Raw genomic sequence first — 17466 nt, 5'->3', positions numbered from 1 at the left:
ACCAAAGTTGACTTTATATTTGTTTTTGTTAAAAATCCTGGTTTATTATAGAATTTCTCTGAAGGTGCAACCTCTAAGTAACTGAGAACTTTTTCTTGGAATATGCACAACCTCAGATATAATGACATAGATAGCCTCCTGATATTTTTTTCCTTTTGATATGTAGTATATCTCAGAGTCTTGGAGTTATGCTATCCTTTGAGTCAGTGCTATAGGACTGCCTCAAAAGTAGATCTAGTCCTCCTGGTATCACTTTGAATTGTACAATCTTTTTTGCATATTGAGAGATTATTCTAGTTTATTTCTCATTTTGTGACATTGTTATTTTAGTCAAATCATTTTTCTGAAGTGATCATGTGTGAGATACTGCTTGAATCAGACCTTTTAAGAATGAGTTAGGAAACCTGAGAAGTTCGCTTAATTTGGTCAGTTTTTAAGTATGCAGTATGTTTTTGTATTTGTTTATGTTTATCTTAACATAAGAATTCGAGTATCTTAGTTTATAAGAAGTAAACATGATGCCACTGCCAGACATTTGTTATACTGTAGGACAGTATATGGGAAGTGCCTTTTTCCCATTGACAAATTTTTCTTTTAATGAGATTTTTCATGGTTTAATTCATTTTAGGAGGTTTTTCCCCCTTCCTTTTTTAGTAGCTCCGGAGAACCCTTATGCAGGTAGACCCCTGGAGAGCTGCTCCATTGGCTTCACTGATACATTAGAAACCTTTGTGAGTAGAAGCTCGGATCCCAGCTATCCGAGAGGGGTGGCTAAGCAGCCTATAGCAGAGCCATACAATGAAATAGAGCATTGACGTTAAAATGACAAATGTGCGGACCACATGGATTTCTGGAGAATTGGCATAAAAGATATTAATGATGAAAATAAAGCTTAATTCAGGTTGTACATGATGATTAACAGTTAGGAGGTCTATTATGAATGGCCGTAAAGATAAGTCATTTACTCAGCACGTAGTCATTGAATACTTACTGTATCAGAGCAGGAAACACATGATCCATAAATTATATTGTCCTTACAAGGTATCGTCCTTTGTCTCAAGAAACTGAAATTCCTTGCTAGAGGAACTTAAGTTCTCGAGGGCATTAAGTCTTAGAAGTGGTTGGTGGTTTTCCCATAGGGGCACTAAAAAACAAACAACAGCAAAAGCTCTGTTTCTTTTTAAATGTGAAGATGGGTAAATGTAAAAAAAAAAATTATAACACTCAAAAAACGTAAGAAGGTAAGACATAGCAATTGAGATTATAAATATTTTTGAATATAGTTATTAATATATGATATATACTTATTTTGGGGTTGACCTTGTGAATGGAATGGAAATACGTAGCCCAAAGGAACAGGGTTTTATAGATTTAATTACAATAATTTCTCTTTTGAAATAATTCGGGCAACAAAATTATTTTATTCATGCTCTATGTGGAACTCAGGTTTATCTTATATAGTGAAAGTATTTAAAGGTGGCTGTTTACATAATAGGCAGGAAGGAAAGGAGAAAAGCCCATGACTTTTGTTCACATTTGTTTGCTTTGCAATTAAGTAGAATTCTTTTAACTTGTTTCCCTCTACTACAGTTACTATTATGAAACATATACTTAGACTTCCTTCAAAACACAGTTCATAAAAAGATCTAAGGAGTTAGAGGAATAAAGAAGTGCAACTAACACCCTTCCCTTTCTTTCACTAAGTTGAAGACTCTTTAAGTTTCATGTTTCAGCTCTTATTTTTATCTCCAGCCCATGTTTCCTAGTAATGTGATTTTTGACGGTGTGCTTATTCTGTCAAATTCAAAAATAACAAATTTGTATCCTCTGCTAGTTGATTGTATTAAGATTTTTATTTTCGTTGTGAACTATATCCTTATAGTGGTTTTCAGCTGGAGGTAGTTTTGCCCCTAGAAGGCGTCTGGGGCATATTTTTAGTCGTCACACTGATGGTTCTTCTGGCATCTAGTGGGTAGAGGCCATGAATGCTACTAAACATCCTACATTGCACAAGGTAGCCCCCCACAGCAAAGAATTTTCTGTCAGCAGTGCTGAGGCTGAAGCTTTATACAAATAATGTGCATGCACTTCCTTTATAGTAACATGGGAAACATGTTATTTTGGTTCTTGTGAGAAAGTTGCTACTATTTGGGATTAAAAAATAAAAAAAGGAATTTGGGAAAAAATATATACATTTCTTATGATGTTTTGGAGCTCCTTATGGCACTCAGAAAGATCCTTGGATTTTAAAACCAAGAAGTCAGTATTGGAATAACAGCTATACATACAGAAGTTATTTTTGGGTGCTATAATTTTGAAAGCCTTATTAAAAACAAATGATTAATTGTGGTGGTGTTTTTTTCCTAACAAGAATTATGCTTTAAAATGAGAAGGACAGAAAGAATGTTGTATCTTGTTTTCCTATATTAGATTGTTACTCTTTGTTAACAGTCTCACAGAAAGATCCATAGTTTCAGACCTGACAAAAAAAAATAAAGTCATTTAACCTGTTTCAAATTGAAAGCTCTTTAAATATCTGCCTGCCCAATTGTAGTTCTCTTTTCTGAGATGTTTCTTTTTCTTTGTGATGTTTCTTTTTCTTTGTGATGTTTCTTCTGAGTTGTAATGAAAAAACTTGAATTTTCTTTATTGTTTAGCTTCTAGTGTTAACAGTTCCCTGAACCTGTTAGCGTATATATCCTTGCCTGTAATGATTTACTTAAAAAACTTTTTAGTGTGAAATAATTCTCAAGTCACAGGAAGTTGCAAATAAATGTATACAATGATTTACTTTTTGTCACACAGAGTGTCTAATCTATTACCTGCTAAAAGAATTTTATTCCTGCCAACTATTTGCACCACTGAGACAGAACAGGCACTTGCAGAAAAATCGGGCCCCCGCAGAGCACCAATGGCAATAACCCATTTCTCTAGTCAGCTTGTAGGTCGCTGTATGTGAACAGGAAGTCAGAAGCCACAAGCTGGAAACAAGCTCCAGGATCCAATTTACACCAGGTGTGCTCCTACAAAAACCAGACCAGACCAGTCAGAGCCAAATGGACCCCAGCTCTGACTTTTTGCCGACTTTTCTCCTCAATATAATGCTAAAAATTATGCCCAGAGGTGGAAACTTAACATGCAAATGAAACATACTGTATATGAAGCATGATTTGTCAACTGTGTCTGTGGGCCCAATTTCCTGTATTTCCCCACCCCTACGTGCTTAGTTGTCACTCCTTTCCCACCTCAGCTGCTCTAAAAACTTTGCCTGGCCATTGTTCAGGGAGCCAGCCCAAGGACACTTTGCTTTGTGCAGTCTGCCTTTTGCTCCCTCAGAAGCCCCTGATAAAAGCCTTGCTTGAAAATTCCTGTTTGGGGGCACCTGGGTGGCTCAGTCGTTGGGCGTCTGCCTTCGGCTCAGGTCATGATCCCAGGGTCCTGGGATCAAGCCCCTCGTCGGGCTCCCTGCTCCTTGGGGAGCCTGCTTCTCCCTCTCCCACTCCCCCTGCTTGTGTTCCCTCTCTCGCTGTCTCTCTCAGTCAAATAAATAAATAAAATATTAAAAAAAAAAAAAGAAAAAGAAAATTCCTGTTTGGCTTCTTATCAATTTCTATTGCCCAGAGAGCCCAAGAGTCTAGTTCCATAACCTCACTTTTCAGGTGCCTGTCCTAGTGGTTGAACAGATTATCATCATCCAGCGTGAAATTAGGGTAATACTGAAACTTGTATTTTTAGGAATTTGAAAACAACAAAGGTCATTGAAAGATTTATTCTGGGTGAGGAAGTAGTCCTGTACCTCAGTTAATATAGGATTAAGGATATTTCTATCTAGTGAAGCCTGCACCTATGGGCCATGGATTTCTTTTGACATGGTTTCCCAATTAACAACTCCAAATATCTGAATGATATTTTATTATAGTAGGTCGTAAATATGCTTTGGATTAGCCCATGGTCACTTTACTGTGAGTATTGGAGTCCATTTCTGGTGTTTTTATGTAATGACTTGAAGCCATCTTTAGATAGCATTATATGCCATATTATAAAGACATAAGGGGTTTAAAGGTGGGTAAAAAGTTTGAAAACTGTTAGTATGATATGTATTGTATTGGATAGGATACAATTTATTTTCCTGTTGTATCTTTTAAAGTCCCAAACTAGGCAAGATTATAGACATTTTTATATACAGTGATATCTTGGAGAAAATTAGCTGTAAATGCTTCATTTTAATCTGTATTTGAGAAATCTGAGGGGCATAAAACTTAATGAGTGAATGAGCACCCGGGTTGGATCCAAAGGAGGAGAGTGGGAGTAGGGAGACCAGGTAAGAAAGAATGGAGCCTTGTAGGTGTGAGGTTAGTAAGGCTGATGAAAAGGCAGGAGCTTTGGGAGATGCTAGATAATCAGTACTTTAAATAGATTATGCCTTTTTATTGAACAAATACTCTTTTCCCCCTTATAATTTCAAAAGTAATACAGGGATTACGAATTACTCATTGTAAAAACAAATTCAAACAATACAGACATTGAGGGGTGCAGGAAATAAGTTGCAAGTCCTTACCTCAATGCTCCATATCTCTGTATGTCTGTATATATCTAAACACATTCAGTATGAGAAGGCTTAAGACTAGAATACACAAACAGAAAGACTGAGGGAAGAACAGACACATTTTTCACTCAGTGGATCAATGTATGAAGTAATTTCATTAAGTGGAATTTCTTTCACAAATAAATGCCCAAAAGAGGGTGGGGGGAAGAAAGGACTTCCATAAGTTAAAGAGCCTTATAAATGTATGGACCTGTTTGGATTCTAATTCAACAAATCAATGGAAAAAAACAAATTCTGAAACAATCAGGGAAATTTTGATGATCCTGAAAAATTATTGTTAATTTTTTTATGTGTAATAACCATATTTCTTTTTTAAAGTCCTTATTTCTTAGAGATTCATTCAGAATATTCAGGAACAAAATTATATGATGTCTAGGATTTGTATCAAAATAGTGTATGTTTGAGGGAGGAGATACATACGAAATTATATTGAAGTTGGGTAATGGGTACATGTGAGTTCATTATTCACTCTGCTGTTATGTATGTTTAAAATTTTCTATAATAAAATAATTATTTTTTAAAGTAGTTACCTAAAGGGAGTGGGACGAAGGGAGAGACTTACTTTTCACTTTAATCAACTCTGCAATATAGCATTTATGAAATATCATATCACATATATATGAGACTATAAAGTGTCATAAGTAAACATGTAAATATCATAAGTAAATGTACCAAACTTGTTTGAAGGAGTTATCACAATGGAATAGATCCAGTGAATGAAAAATGTCTGTTCTTCCCTCAGTCTTTCTGTGTATGCTAGCCTTAAGCCTCCTCATACTGAATGTGGTTTAGATATATACAGACATATAGAGATATGGAATTTTCATCCACAGTCCTTTGGTGGTGACCATCTACTTCATCAAGTTCACTGAAAAAATTGACATGCGCTGAGCAATGATGCTGGAAGTAGATAGTGTGTTGGGTGTATTGAGAGACTTTGTATCAGACTCCAATAAGGGGTGTCTTCCTAAGGGATTTCCTTGGGCAGTTTTGATTATACTTAATTTTTACTCTAGTGATGACTTTGGAACCCAAGCTCCACTTAGATATGATTCCACGGTGCAATAAACTGAACAGGATTGGAATTGGGAGTAAGTCTGCATGATTGGGTTCTTCACTGTTAATAGATTTTATCAGAAGTGAGTTTTTGTTTTTAGGACACATTGATGGCAGTAATATAATTTGAGATAACTGCTACATTGTTAAGTGTGTATTTATTAGAGTTAACTGATCAGGCATTGAAACTAACTTTTCCCTCTAATTGTCCTTGTCTGTTTCATAAGTATTCCAATACCATATCAGGGGATATCATTCATGTTGGGTCAGGGTGAAAAATGGGAGATGAGTGAATGGTGCTAGGCTCCAGATGCCTTCCCTCCACTTCCCCACCAAAGCACTTCTTTTTTTTTTTTCCTTGTGTGTATACCTTCAGATTTCTTTTAAGAAAAAGGGTTAATAAGGTTTATAGCAAAAAATTGTTTGAAAATGACTGCTGTGTATACACTGTGAAGACTTACATCGTTTTTAAGGAAATATATTTTTCCCCTTCATACTTACCAAGTATATTGCTAGTTTTTGTGTAAAATTATGTATATATAATTACACACATATATGTGAATGTCACGTGATTTTTCTGTGACTTGAACATTCAGCTTTTGATTTCCATTACGTTTTGGTACTATTTAGTTTTGCATGTTCACTTGTTATATAATATTTACGATTCCTTTTTCTGTAGGTTTTCAACAGACCTCACATCTCTCTTCTTATGAAATTATAACTCCTTGGAGATTAACTAGAGAACGAAGAGAAGCCCCTAGGCCCTATTCAAAACAGGCAAGTTATCTCTTGAGAAGTATGTATGTATTTAAATTTTACTTTTTTTTTTTTTTAAAGACAAGTGTGTTACTTTCAGCAGGGATTGGTTCAGTGAGTAGTGTTGGCCAGTGAATAGTATACCACCATACATATGGCACTGATATCCATTGGTTGTTATTCTAGTAAAAGTAATATATTGATCCTTAGTAGCTTTTTTTTTTTTTTAAAGACAAATGGCCAACTTGAAACATAACAGAATGAAATAATTAAATAAAATTCTATGACCAGGGTAGGATGCTGATTATATAGATTTCTAACCCTTTTCTCACTGGTGATGGTTATAGTGTTCTTTTCATAATAATAAGAATTAATCTCTCTCTTAGTTTGTGATAGGTAGAATACTTCATACTGTATCTTCACAGATTCTGGAGAATAGTAGTATGTTACATGTATATATTTCATATATGGGATGTTTACTCAAAAGTGAGTTTTATCTCCATATCAGAAGAAACATTATGCTGTTAACGGGGTAACCAATGCACAAAAATTATCTTTTATACTATTTTCTCCTACTGTAAAGTTCAGAAATAATAAGTTTGGAATTCAATTGATTTTGCAAACTCTTCAACTTTACTGAAGTATAATCTTACTTTATTATAATTTAACAGTAGCAGATAATGAAGGATAGAGTTTAGCTTATTATGTCTGAATCGCTGGTGTATTCATAAATAGAAGGCAGCTTGTACATTGTGCAGGGACTGGGCCTTGTAAATAGAACACTGGAGTTTAGAGTCAGGAGCTTTTAGTTTTAGCCTGCCCTGTGAGCACTACCTCTAGTTGGGTAGGTCATTCAACTGTAGTTCTTCTCTATTAAGTAAGGAATAAATGGCCCTACAGTTTATAATTCTTCCTTTGTTTTGTTTTGAACTGGACGTTCTACCATTTGTTTATGTTTTGCCTTAGGATAGAATTAATTGTGTACTTGCTTCATTATTTTTCTCTGTTTCTTCATTTAGCACAGGGTCTATGCTTTCCACTTCATTGTGTCTCTGATTTCTGCATCAGTACTGCACACATAGGCACTTGTGATCATAATAAATGTCATTCATATGCCCTGATAAATACTTGGAGAAGTAGAAGCACTGTTTGGTCACTGGAGATACAGCAGTGAACAAAACAGACAAAATTCATGTTCTTATGGAGCTTCCATTCTAGCAGGATGGGGGGGGAGACAGTAAACAAAGAAATAATATAGACTAATAGTGTAGATTACTTAAGGTGGTAATATGTGCTCTTGAGAAAATTATACGGAAGGTGGATAGCGAGTGCTGGAAGTGAGGGTAGGGGTGGGGTAAGAGGGTTTGTATTTTTTAATAGGGCAGCCTGGGAAGGCCTTCCTGAGAAGTCAACCCTTGAGTAAAGACCAGAAGCAGGGGAATGAGCAATCCAGGCAGATATTTGGGGAAGCAATATAGTATCATGAAACAATTCTCAGACTTTTCAGAATTCTTCTCAGATGATAGGACAGTGGTGTTTTTATATCATAAAGGCCAAGAGCAGAAATGATAGAACAGCACACGCCCAAACTGTGATGATGGAAGGAGCTTGGAATTTTTGTTGTTGTTGTTTCTTACTTTCTTTTGTTTTATTTTTAGTTTTGATTCTTTTCTTATTGAAGTATAATTAACATAGTGTTATATTAGTGTCAGGTGTACAATTTAATGACTCAACAATTCTGTACATGACTCAGTGCTCACCATGATAAGTGAATTCACCATCTGTCACCAAACAGTGTTATTACTGTCTTACTGACTATATTCTCTATGCTGTACTTTTCATCTCCATTGTCTTATTTTTTTTGTCGCTGGAAGCTTGTACTTAGGAGCTTGGCATTTTTGATGCCTAAGTTGAGATCGAGGTAGATCACAGGTTCGCACTCATGTTGTGGAAGTAGAGTGCCAGGGGCTGTAACTTGGTCTAGGCCCTAGAAATGGGCTATTCATGAACCCTAGAAGAGAGGATCATGCTATTTCTTGGCAAAATGTTAGAGTCCAGAAACAGTAAGGAAAATAAGAGGACACTTCTGATAATACTATTTGTTGAGTCTCTCTGTGACTTTTCTCTTTGGTCAAAGAGTTAAGGCAAAGTGGAATCTCATGGTTCTAGCGATCCCATTAAGCACTTTTTTTTTTTTTTTTTTTTTTTTTGACGGATGAACTGACGAGTTGCTGGGGAAGTTATTTGAGGTAGAGAAGAGGGTCCCATGAACTTGAGGATGTGTAAGTGCAGGTTACCTTATCTCAGTTCATTGACTCAGATGCTGTCAATTGTAAGGCACACTAATGTTTAATAGACCACTAATTAGGAAAGAAAGAGTCCTACCAGTCCTACCAGTCCTATAGGCGACTGCTGTGCCTTTGATGCATCCTGATTTCAGAGGTGTTCATTTGAGGGGAAAAAAGTGTGTTTCAGAAGTGATGAAATGTGGTAAACTGTGTGACAATATAAAATCATGAGTGTATGAGTTTCAACTTTTGGGTAACTAGAACTAGAGATAATCTCTTGAAACTAAGAAATTCATTTCAGTTAAACAAAAGGAAGAACTACTTTACACTGTAGGTAATACATGGCCAGACTTAATAGAAATAATTCCTGAAGTTACAGCTGAATTATAAATGAATTTAAAGACAGTTTATTATTTATTTATTTATTTGTTTGTTTTATTTTATTTTATTTTTAAAGATTTTATTTATTTATTTGAGAGAGAGAGAATGAGAGAGAGAGAGCACACGAGAGGGGGGAGGGTCAGAGGGAGAAGCGGGCTCCCCGCCGAGCAGGGAGCCCGATGCGGGACTCGATCCAGGGACTCCAGGATCATGACCTGAGCCGAAGGCAGTCGCTTAACCAACTGAGCCACCCAGGCGCCCTATTTATTTATTTGTTTTAAAGATTTTATTTATTTATTTGACAGAGAGAGACACAGCGAGAGAGGGAACACAAGCAGGGGGAGTGGGAGAGGGAGAAGCAAGCTTCCCGCCGAGCAGGGAGCCCGATGTGGCGCTCGATCCCAGGACTCTGGGATCATGACCTGAGCCGAAGGCAGACGCTTAATGACTGAGCCACCCAGGCGCCCCTTAAAGAGAGTTTAGATGGACATGCAGGTGATTTCCCACAATAGGTTATTATAGGAAGGTAGGGATGATCAGAGTATCTTTTTATTATTTAAGAGCAGTTATAAGGTTCTGTAAAACAATTTCAGTCGGTGCCAAATTATTTTAATTCAGGATGGAATTTCCAGTGTCTTATAAATACCTGTTGAAAAGTAATATATAAGATGGTGTTTTATTGTTTTCTTTTTTTTTTTCTCTGTGCATTTAGGTGTCTTATATCATTCAGGCTGAAGGAAAAGAGCATATTATTCACTTGGAAAGGAACAAGTAAGAAATTTAATTTATTTTGGCTTTTTGGCTTAAAAAATAGTATGTTTTTTTTTAAATAATTTTTTTTAAGGATTTTTATTTATTTATTGAGAGAGAGACAATGATAGAGAGAGCACATCAGAGGGAGGAGGGTCAGAGGTCAGAGGGAGAAGCAGACTCCCTGCTCAGCAGGGAGCCTGATGCAGGACTCGGTCCCAGGACCCTGAGATCATGACCTGAGCCGAAGGCAGTCGCTCAACCAACTGAGCCACCCAGGCGCCCCAAAAATAGTATGTTTTTAAAGATAGTATATCTATATATTTTTTAAAGATTTTATTTATTTATTTGACAGAGAGATAGTGAGAGCAGGAACACAAGCAGGGGGAGTGGGAGAGGGAGAAGCAGGCTTCCCGCAGAGCAGGGAGCCCGATGCAGGGCTCGATCCCAGGACCCTGGGATCATGACCTGAGCTGAAGGCAGACGCTTAGTGACTGAGCCACCCAGGCGCCCCTAAAGATAGTTTATTTTAAATAGTATATTTAAATAGTCTATTTAGTTAGATGTTGTTTAGTGGATTTATAAAAAGGTGAGAATAACAAGAGTAGCAGTGTGGAAAAAGTCATACTATTTTTGGTTTCCATTGACATTAGAGCAAGGGAAAATAAATTTAAATTAAAGCCGAAGAAAGTTGCGTTTCAGGAGAAAACTTTTTAGTTGTGATCAGCCCAAGGAACAACTGAGCAGGGGTAAAAAAGTCTTTAATAGTTACATCAGTCTGCTAGTGCTGCCGTAACAAAATACCACAGACTTTAAAAAAAAAAAAAAAAAAGGAAGTTTATTTTCTCACAGTTCTGGAGACCAGAAGTCCAAGATCAAGGGGCCAGCTCAGCTGGTGTCTGGAGAGGGCTCTCGCCTTGAGCTGCAGATGGCCATCTTCTCATGCTGTGCTCCCATGGCCTCCTTGGTATGGGGGGGTGGGGGTTGGGGGAAAGAACAAGCTCTCTGGTGTCTCTTCTAATAGGGACACCAATCCTGTCAGTTCAGGACCTCACCCTTATGACCTTATTTAACCATAATTACTTCCTTAGTAGCTCCATTTCCAAAAATAGCCACACTGGCTGTGAGGCTTCTACATAGGAATTTTTCTTCAGGGGTTGAGAGTGGGGAGAGGGGAGGGACACAGATATTTAGGACACAAGAGTAGTCTCTCACCTCTCCCTTTTAATCCCTTCTCCACATGTTTTCACCTGATCCCACTTTGGTAATCTGTGTTCTTTGACTGCCTTTTTGAAAAGCCAAGTTTTTAACCATGCTGAGTCACCCAATTTCCTGTGGCCTGTCTCTCCCTTTTCCCTTTTCTTTCTTTCTTTTTAAAAAAAGATTTATTTATTTATTTGAGAGAGAAAGAGAGAGAGCACACAAGTGTGAGGGGGCAGAGGGAGAAGGAGAGAGAATCTCAAGCAGACTCCCCACTGAGCATGGAGCCCCATGAGGGGCTCGATCTCATGACTCTGAGATCACAACCAGAGCCGAAACCAAGAGTCAGATGCTTAACTGACTGTGCCACCCAGGCACCCCCCCTTTCCCTTTTCTTATATAGCAAAACTTCCAGTATCTTTAGTGAGAGATCTAGAAAAAAAAGCCCATCTACAATGAGGTGTGAATGAGGGGATGTAAAGTATTTCTGTCTAAGGAAGTGCTGCTCAAAGCATAGTCCTGGAACCTCTCAGTAGCCCCCGAGAGTTTGTCAAATGCAAATTCACCGGACTCACCTTAAAATGAACCAGAATTTTGGGAGGTGTCATAGCAATTTGTGTTTTAACAAGCTTTCTAGATGAGTTTTGTGCATCCTCAAGTTTGAGTAAGACTTTTAATCTAGAAGAGGATGTTAATCCAAAGGGTTTGAGTCCCCCTAGCAGAGTTTCAGGCAGTGCAACAGATATCGTCAGACAGACTTTCTGAAGCCTTCTACTGTATTTGATGGATATTAGCATTTATTGAACACTTTCTATGTTCTAGGCACTGTATTAGGTACTTTTAGGTATATTATTTATTTAATTCTCACAAAACTCTAGAAGGATCTTGCTTGACTCTAATGTAATGATGTCAATATGTAAAAAAAATCTAATAGGTCTAAATATTTTCTTCTCTTCCATTCTGTAGGAGATGTAAATTAATTAAAATTATGTCAAAATAATACAGTTGACCTTTGAACAACATGGGTTTGAACCAACGGGGTAACTTATATGTGGATTCTTTTCAATAAGTATATGTACAGTACTATAGATGAATTTTCTCTTCCTTATGACTTTCTTTTTTTTTTTTTTGAGAGAGCAAGAGAGAGAGAGAGAGAGAGAGTGCTAGCATGGGGTAGGGAGAGGGGCAGAAGTAGAAGGAGAGAGATAATCTTAAGCAGGTTCCACGCCCAGTATGGAGCCCACTGTGAGGCCCGATCTCACAATGCTGAGATCATGACCTGAGCCGAAATCCAGAATTGGACTCTTAACCAACTGAGCCACCTGGGCGCCCCTCTTTTTTTTTTTGTTTTTAGAGAGAGAGGAGGGGAGGGGCAGAGGGAGAGAGAATCTTAAGCAGGCTCCATGCCCAGCACAGAGTCTGACTTGGGGCTCAATCTCACAACCCTGAGATCATGACCTAAGCCGAAATCAAGAGTCCGACTTTTAACTGACTGAACCACCCAGGCACCCCTTTATGATTTCCTTGACAACATTATCTTTGGCTTACTTTATTGTGAGAATATAGTATACAATACATATAATGTGTAAAATACATGTTAATTGACCACTTATGTTATTGGTAAGGCTTCTGGTCAATAGTGGGCTGTTAGTAGTTAAGTTTCTGGGGAGTCAAAAATTATATGTGGGTTTTTGACTGCATGGGATGTCAGAGCCCCTAAGTCCTGACTTGTTCAAGGGTCAACTGTAGTTCCTTATGTTTGTTTAGTTTTCATCTTATAAAACATTTTTATAACCTTCATCTCATCATATTGTTATAACAACCTAATTATTGAGCAGTGTCTGTGATCCTCATTTTATGCATAAGAATATTAAGGTTCAGGAAAGTTCCTTGACTTGCTCAGCATCACATAGTTTGTAGCGTTCAAGCTGGGGCACAAACCCAAGCCATTTGACCAGAGGTCTAGAGATCTATATATGTGTGTTATGTCTGCTGTATATTACTATGCTTCTTGATTTGTGGCAAATGGTACTTTTCCAGGCATTTGTAAGAGTTGTTAGACCTTTGAATGTCTTTGAAAGGTGGACATCAAAGCTAGTGATCACTAATGAAAAACAGGGTAGATGGTCTGTAATAAAATGGCTCAGATGCATTCTTTGTAGTAATAGGGAAATTATGAAATTCAATAAAGGAGTGAACGTATTCTAGTAAATGCTTATTTTTTCCTTCCATTGCCTCTAGAATAGTGGTCTTAACTCTTTTTGGGTCTCAAATCCCCTAAGAATTTGGTTAAAGCCATGAACCCTTCTTGTGGAGGAGGGTACATAATCACTTGCATGGAGTATTTGGCAGGGACTGAGGGGTATGGGAAAGAAGAGATCACATCTTTCTCTGCCTGTGCGGACAGATTTTTTTTTTTTTCTATTTAAAATAAATTTTTTTATTGTTATGTTAATCATCATACATTACATCATTAGTTTTTGATGTAGTGTTCCATGATTCATTGTTTGTTTTTTTTTAAAGATTTTATTTATTTATTTGAGAGAGAGAGAATGAGAGAGAGAGAGCACATGAGAGGGGGGGAGGGTCAGAGGGAGAAGCAGACTCCCTGCTGAGCAGGGAGCCTGATACGGGACTTGATCCAGGGACTCCAGGATCATGACCTGAGCCGAAGGCAGTCGCTTAACCAACTGAGCCACCCAGGCGCCCCCATGATTCGTTGTTTGTGCATAACACCCAGTGCTCCATGCAGAACGTGCTCTCCTTAATACCCATCACCAGGCCAACCCATCCTCCCACCCCCCTCCCCTCTAGAACCCTCAGTTTGTTTTTCAAAGTCCATCGTCTCTCATAGTTCATCTCCCCCTCCGATTTCCCCCCCTTCATTCTTCCCTTACTGCTATCTTCTTCTTCTTTTTTTTTTTTTTCTTAACGTATACTGCATTATTTGTTTCAGAGGTACAGATCTGAGATTCAACAGTCCTGCACAATTCACAGCACTCACCATAGCACATACCCTCCCCAGTGTCCATCACCCAGCCACCCCACACCTCCCACCCCACCCCCCACTCCAGCAACCCTCAGTTTATTTCCTGAGATTAAGAATTCCTCATATCAGTGAGGTCATATGATACATGTCTTTCTCTGATTGACTTATTTCACTCAGCATAACACCCTCCAGTTCCATCCACGTCGTTGCAAATGGCAAGATCTCATTCCTTTTGATGGCTGCATAATATTCCATTGTATATCTATACCACATCTTCTTTATCCATTCATCTGTCGATGGACATCTTGGTTCTTTCCACAGTTTGGCTATTGTGGACATTGCTGCTATAAACATCGGGGTGCACGTACCCCTTTGGATCCCTACATTTGTATCTTTGGGATAAATACCCAGTAGTGCAATTGCTGGATCATATGGTAGCTCTATTTTCAACTTTTTGAGGAAACTCCATACTGTTTTCTGGAGTGGCTGCACCAGCTTGCATTCCCACCAGCAGTGTAGGAGGGTTCCCCTTTCTCCGCATCCCCGCCAACATCTGTCGTTTCCTGACTTGTTAATTTTAGCCATTCTGACTGGTGTGAGGTGGTATCTCATTGAGGTTTTGATTTGGATTTCCCTGATGCCAAGTGATGTTGAGCACTTTTTCATGTGTCTGTTGGCCATTTGGATGTCTACTTTGGAAAAATGTCTGTTCATGTCTTCTGCCTATTTCTTGATTGGATTCTTTGTTCTTTGGGTGTTGAGTTTGATAAGTTCTTTATAGATTTTGGATACTAGCCCTTTATCTGATCTGTCATTTGCAAATATCTTCTCCCATTCTGTCGGTTGTCTTTTGGTTTTGTTGACTGTTTCCTTTGCTTTGCAAAAGCTTTTTATCTTGAAGTCCCAATAGTTCATTTTTGCCCTTGCTTCCCTTGCCTTTGGTGATGTTTTTAGGAAGAAGTTGCTGTGGCTGAGGTCGGAGAGGTTGCTGCCTGTGTTCTCCTTTAGGATTTTGATGGACTCCTGTCTCACATTGAGGTCTTTCAACCATTTTGAGTCTATTTTTGTGTGTGGAGTAAGAAAATGGTCCAGTTTCATTCTTCTGCATGTGGCTGTCCAATTTTCCCAGCACCATTTGTTGAAGAGACTGTCTTTTTTCCATTGGACATTCTTTCCTGCTTTGTCAAAGATTAGTTGACCATAGAGTTGAGGGTCCATTTCTGGGCTCTCTATTCTGTTCCATTGATCTATGTGTCTGTTTTTGTGCCAGTACCATACTGTCTTGATGATGACAGCTTTGTAATAGAGCTGGAAGTCCGGAATTGTGATGCTGCCAGCTTTGCTTTTCTTTTTCAACATTCCTCTGGCTATTCGGGGTCTTTTCTGGTTCCATACAAATTTTAGGATTATTTGTTCCATTTATTGAAAAAGTGGATGATATTTTGATGGGGATTGCATTGAATGTGTAGATTGCTCTAGGTAGCATTGACATCTTCACAATATTTGTTCTTCCAATCCATGAGCATAGAACGTTTTTCCATTTCTTTGTGTCTTCCTCAATTTCTTTCATGAGTATTTTATATTTTCTGAGTACAGATCCTTTGCCTCTTTGGTGAGATTTATTCCTATGTATCTTATGTTTTGGGTGCATTTGTAAATGGGATCGACTCCTTAATTTCTCTTTCTTCTGTCTTGTGTTGGTGTATAGGAATGCCACTGATTTCTGTGCATTGATTTTCTATCCTGCCACTTGACTGAATTCCTGTATGAGTTCTAGCAGTTTTGGGATGGAGTCCTTTGGGTTTTCCACATAAAGTATCATATCATCTGCAAAGAGTGAGAGTTTGACTTCCTCTTTGCCGATTTGGATGCCTTTTATTTCTTTTTGTTGTCTGATTGCTGTGGCTAGGACTTCTAGTACTATGTTGAATAGCAGTGGTGATAGTGGACATCTCTGCTGCGTTCCTGACCTTAGGGGGAAAGCTCTGTTTTTCCCCATTGAGAATGATATTTGCTGTAGGTTTTTCATAGATGGCTTTTATGATATTGAGGTATGTACCCTCTATCCCTATACTCAAGAGTTTTCATCAAGAAAGGAGGCTGTACTTTGTCAAATGCTTTTTCTGCATCTATTGAGAGGATCATATGATTCTTGTTCTTTCTTTTGTTAATGTATTGTATCACATTGATTGATTTGCGGATGTTGAACCAACCTTGCAACCCAGGGATAAATCCCACTTGGTCGTGGTGAATAATCCTTTTAATGTACTGTTGGATCCTATTGGCTAGTATTTTGGTGAGAATTTTTGCATCCATGTTCATCAAGGATATTGGTCTGTAATTCTCCCTTTTGATGGGGTCTTTGTCTGGTTTTGGGATCAAGGTAATGGTGGCCTCATAAAACGAGTTTGGAAGTTTTCCTTCCATTTCTATCTTTTGGAACAGTTTCAGAAGAATAGGTATTAATTCTTCTTTAAATGTTTGGTAGAATTACCCCGGGAAGCCATCTGGCCCTAGGCTTTTGTTTTTTGGGAGATTTTTGATGACGACTTCAATTTCCTTAGTGGTTATAGGTCTGTTCAGGTTTTCTGTTTCTTCCTGGTCCAGTTTTGGTAGTTGATACATCTCTAGGAATGCATCCATTTCTTCCAGGTTATCTAATTTGCTGGCATATAGTTGCTCATAATTTGTTCTTATAATTGTTTGTATTCCTTTGGTGTTGGTTGTGATCTCTCCTCTTTCATTCATGATTTTGTTGATTTGGGTCATTTCTCTCTTCTTTTTGATAAGTCTGGCCAGGGGTTTATCAATCTTGTTAATTCTTTCAAAGAACCAGCTCCTAGTTTCGTTGATCTGTTCTACTGTTCTTTTGGTTTCTATTTCATTGATTTCTGCTCTGATCTTTATTATTTCTCTTCTCCTGCTGGGTTTAGGCTTTATTTGCTGTTCTTTCTCCAGCTCCTTTAGATGTAGGGTTAGGTTGTGTACTTGAGACCTTTCTTGTTTCTTGAGAAAGGCTTGTATTGCTCTATACTTTCCTCTTAGGACTGCCTTTGCTGCATCCCAAAGATTTTGAATAGTTGTGTTTTCATTTTCATTTGTTTCCATGAATTTTTAAAATTCTTCTTTAATTTCCTGGTTGACCCATTCATTCTTTAGTAGGATGCTCTTTAGCCTCCATGTATTTAAGTTCTTTCCAACTTTCCTCTTGTGATTGAGTTCTAGTTTCAAAGCATTGTGGTCTGAAAGTATGCAGGGAATGATCCCAATCTTTTGGTACCAGTTGAGACCTGATTTGTGACCTAGGATGTGATCAATTCTGGAGAATGTTCCATGGGCACTAGAGAAGAATGTGTATTCTGTTGCTTTGGGATGGAATGTTCTGAATATGTCTGTGAAGTCCATTTGGTCCAGTGTGTCATTTAAAGTCTTTATTTCCT

At 38.0% G+C, this 17466-nt stretch overlaps 1 protein-coding gene across 1 annotated transcript in view; it reads left to right on the top strand.

Moving 5' to 3' along the window:
- ADAM9 (ADAM metallopeptidase domain 9) overlaps positions 1-17466 on the top strand; it is a 155921-nt gene that overhangs the window by 3616 nt on the left and 134839 nt on the right. Inside the window, exons 2-3 of the mRNA XM_036118917.2 lie at positions 6342-6439; positions 9800-9858. Coding sequence (XP_035974810.1) covers positions 6342-6439; positions 9800-9858 — 157 coding nt within the window. The remainder of the gene's footprint in view (positions 1-6341; positions 6440-9799; positions 9859-17466) is intronic.

Source organism: Halichoerus grypus, chromosome 3, assembly GCF_964656455.1.
Source record: "Halichoerus grypus chromosome 3, mHalGry1.hap1.1, whole genome shotgun sequence".
Lineage (NCBI taxonomy): Eukaryota > Metazoa > Chordata > Mammalia > Carnivora > Phocidae > Halichoerus > Halichoerus grypus.
This window is presented reverse-complemented; position numbering and strand designations above follow the sequence as displayed.